Source organism: Macadamia integrifolia, chromosome 6 (assembly GCF_013358625.1).
Source record: "Macadamia integrifolia cultivar HAES 741 chromosome 6, SCU_Mint_v3, whole genome shotgun sequence".
Lineage (NCBI taxonomy): Eukaryota > Viridiplantae > Streptophyta > Magnoliopsida > Proteales > Proteaceae > Macadamia > Macadamia integrifolia.
In genome coordinates, this window is record NC_056562.1 from 3,476,053 (window position 1) to 3,479,145 (window position 3,093).

The 3,093-nt window shown below is 40.1% G+C and overlaps 1 protein-coding gene across 1 annotated transcript in view; it reads left to right on the top strand.

The window, feature by feature from the left end:
- Positions 1 to 3,093, top strand: part of LOC122081047 (30 kDa ribonucleoprotein, chloroplastic) — a 10,063-nt gene that overhangs the window by 3,593 nt on the left and 3,377 nt on the right. The window contains exon 3 of the mRNA XM_042647997.1: positions 2,200 to 2,490. Coding sequence (XP_042503931.1) covers positions 2,200 to 2,490 — 291 coding nt within the window. The remainder of the gene's footprint in view (positions 1 to 2,199; positions 2,491 to 3,093) is intronic.

Genomic DNA, 3,093 nt, shown 5'->3' on the forward strand with positions numbered 1-3,093 from the left:
ACAAGCCCCTTTTACTTAATGATGCCATCCCTCTTTCACTCATATGGCCTAACCTCATGTGCCATAAATTTATGACATCTGATTCAAACATAGATGATGAAGCTGCTGCAACAGACCCAGCGACTGTAGTACCCTGCAACACATACAAACTGCTAACCTTGATTCCTTTCATCAACAAGAGAACACCCTTGCTGATCTTCATGACTCCACCTTCAGCTGTATACTTGCACCCATTTGAATCAAGAGTGTCTAAACTGATGAGATTCTTCTTCAAATTGGGGACATGCCTGACATTAGACAAGGTTCTGACAATGCTATCATACATCTTGATATTGATCGTTCCTACTCCAATAGTCTTACAAGAAGTATTATTTTCCATCAACACAACTCCACCTCGAACTGATTCTTATGTGGAGAACCATTCACGATTGAAACACATATGGTAGGAACAACCAGATTCAATAATCCATTCATCCTGTGATTTAACTTTATCATCAATCACCAAAGCATATCAGACTCACTCTCATCTTCAGTAATACTAGCTTCTGCAGAATCATCTCTTTTCTGTTGATTTTGAGCACCACCACCTGCCTTTTGCTTATTTAAAAGCTTATAGCATTTAGATTTAATATGCCCCTTTTTCTTACAGTAATTGCAGGTCAAATTCTTGTGCTTAGATTTTGATCTAGCATTCTTTTTGTCACCATCTGAAACCCTTTCATTCGTTCTCCCTCTAGCTACCAAACCAACACCATCAGATTTATTGGTAGACGTCAACTGATCATTAATCTTCTGTTTGCTTTGCAGATTCTTTTTGACATCCTCAATAGAGATTGTCTCTCTACCATAAATCATGGTATCCCTAAAATGCTTATAAGATGGAGGCAGAGAACATAACAATAATAGGACCAAATCTTCATCGTCTATTTTAACATCTATCTTTTTTTAAATCAGTAACAATAGAATTGAACTCAGATATGTGAGATTTAATAGAAGCACTTTCACCCATATGAAGGGTATACAATTGTTGCTTCAATCTCAACCTATTGGTGAGGGATTTGGTGAGGTAGAGATTCTCTAACTTCATCCATAACTCTGCAGCCGTTTTCTTTGAGAGAACTTCCTGTAGAACATCATTCGAAAGACATAACTGAATAGTTGAAAAAGCTTTATCATCCAAATCGTTCCAATCATCATCGGACAGTTGCAGGTTTCTTCACCTTCCCAAATAGGGTTTTCTTCAAACCCTGCTGCGTAAGAACAACCATCATTCGAACCTGCCATAAACTAAAACTGATGTTGCCACGAACCTATCAATACTATTCGTTGAAGCCATAGATTGAAGTAACCCAAAGCTTTGATACCAGTTTGTTAGATCAAACACTAAGAAACACAAAAAATAAAGAGACAATAGATCCGCACGACAGAGAGATTTAACGAGGTTCACACACCAGGATAGTGTGCTACGTCCTCGGGCAAAGAAGAAAATGTTTCACTATGCAGAAGAGAGATTACACCTAAGCAGTGGCGAGAAAACTCGCCTTGAAACCCTAGCTCGAAAAACCCCAAAATACAATGACTTTGTCAACAAGCAACAATACATTATATATATATTCCAAGTCACGGGTCGACCTGTCGGGTTGCGGTCGATCCGGTCGAACCATACCGCTGGGGCTACGCCCTCGTACCCCCATACGAGATCAGTGATGGGCTCCGGGCTTGGGCCGACCGAACCATACCGCGGGGGCTACGCCCTCGCACCCCCATACGAGATCAGTGATGGGCTCTGGGCTTGGGCCTATGGCCCAACCCCTCTGCTTCCATCACAAATCTCAGAAAACTTCCCATTTGGGTCGCTGCCAAAATATGTCGGATCGGGTCAATCTTAAAAACGGGTCAAGAATTACAGACAAACTTAACACATTTTGTTGTCTCTGTTTATGAACCTTTGACCTGAAATGTTGTTCTTTGAAATCAAGCCTTGATTATTTGCATTTTCATATATTTCATCTCGTTTTGCATGTTTTTAGTGAGATGTGCATTTGTTGAATTTATATTTGATTGTAATGAATTAGAAGGAAGTTTTATTAGGTTGGAAAAGTTATGCCAGGTTTGGCGGTTCCCTGGAATTGCTTTTATTGTGATGAAGCTCTACTCGGGCTAAAATCAATATTTTTGATTAAGGTTTTTTTGGTGCAGGAATTGTCAGGAAGGGTTATTAGGGTGGAATTTGCAAAGAGATTGAAGAAACCCTCTCCTCCTCCTCCTGCAGGTGCTCCTGAAAGAGAGACACGCTATAGGATTTATGTCTCCAACCTTGCATGGAAAGCAAGATCTAGCCATCTAAGAGAATTTTTCGCTGCCTCTTCCAAACTGGTTTCAGCTAGGGTGGTATTTGACAACCCAGCAGGTAGATCTGCTGGCTATGGGTTTGTCTCCTTTGCCACAATGGAGGATGCTGAGTCTGCTATTTCTGATTTAGATGGAAAGGTAGTAAGATTTCACTTCTCTTGAATTCATCCTGCCACTTTGATTTCTTATTTTCCTTCCCTCACACCTAATTCTGGATTTGCTGGACTCTTTTTTTTTTTTTCCTGACTGGTAAGTAGATGGGTTGTGGTTGTTTGGGTTGATATTAGTTAGTTTGAGTTACAAAGAGAGGATGGAACTGACACTCTGCAGATGAAGTATCAAATACTAAGAGTTTAACTAGCCCACTAAACCCCAATATCCTCCATATACTTAGTTTCCATAATCTTGTCTGGAGATTTAGGTGTTGAGATCTTTAGTGCATAGCAAGAAAATGGAAATGAAATTGTGGGTCCTCCTCTCTCATTCATTAGTTTAGAAGAGTTTGATGAAGAAAAGTAATCTTCCTTACAGCACTTAAGAGTTGATGAGCAGGTGCACCTCTGGAGTTGGAATCACACCCTGTTTTGCATTTCCTATCTTGAAGAAGTTGAATAAATTGAGGAGAGGAGGGGAAAAGTTCAAATCATCCAAAGAAAAGTTCATACTCCCCCGTGGCCATGTTAAATGAAAAGCTCAGGCACAGAGCAGTTTGGAATTTTGGAAAACACCAGAATGGATAGG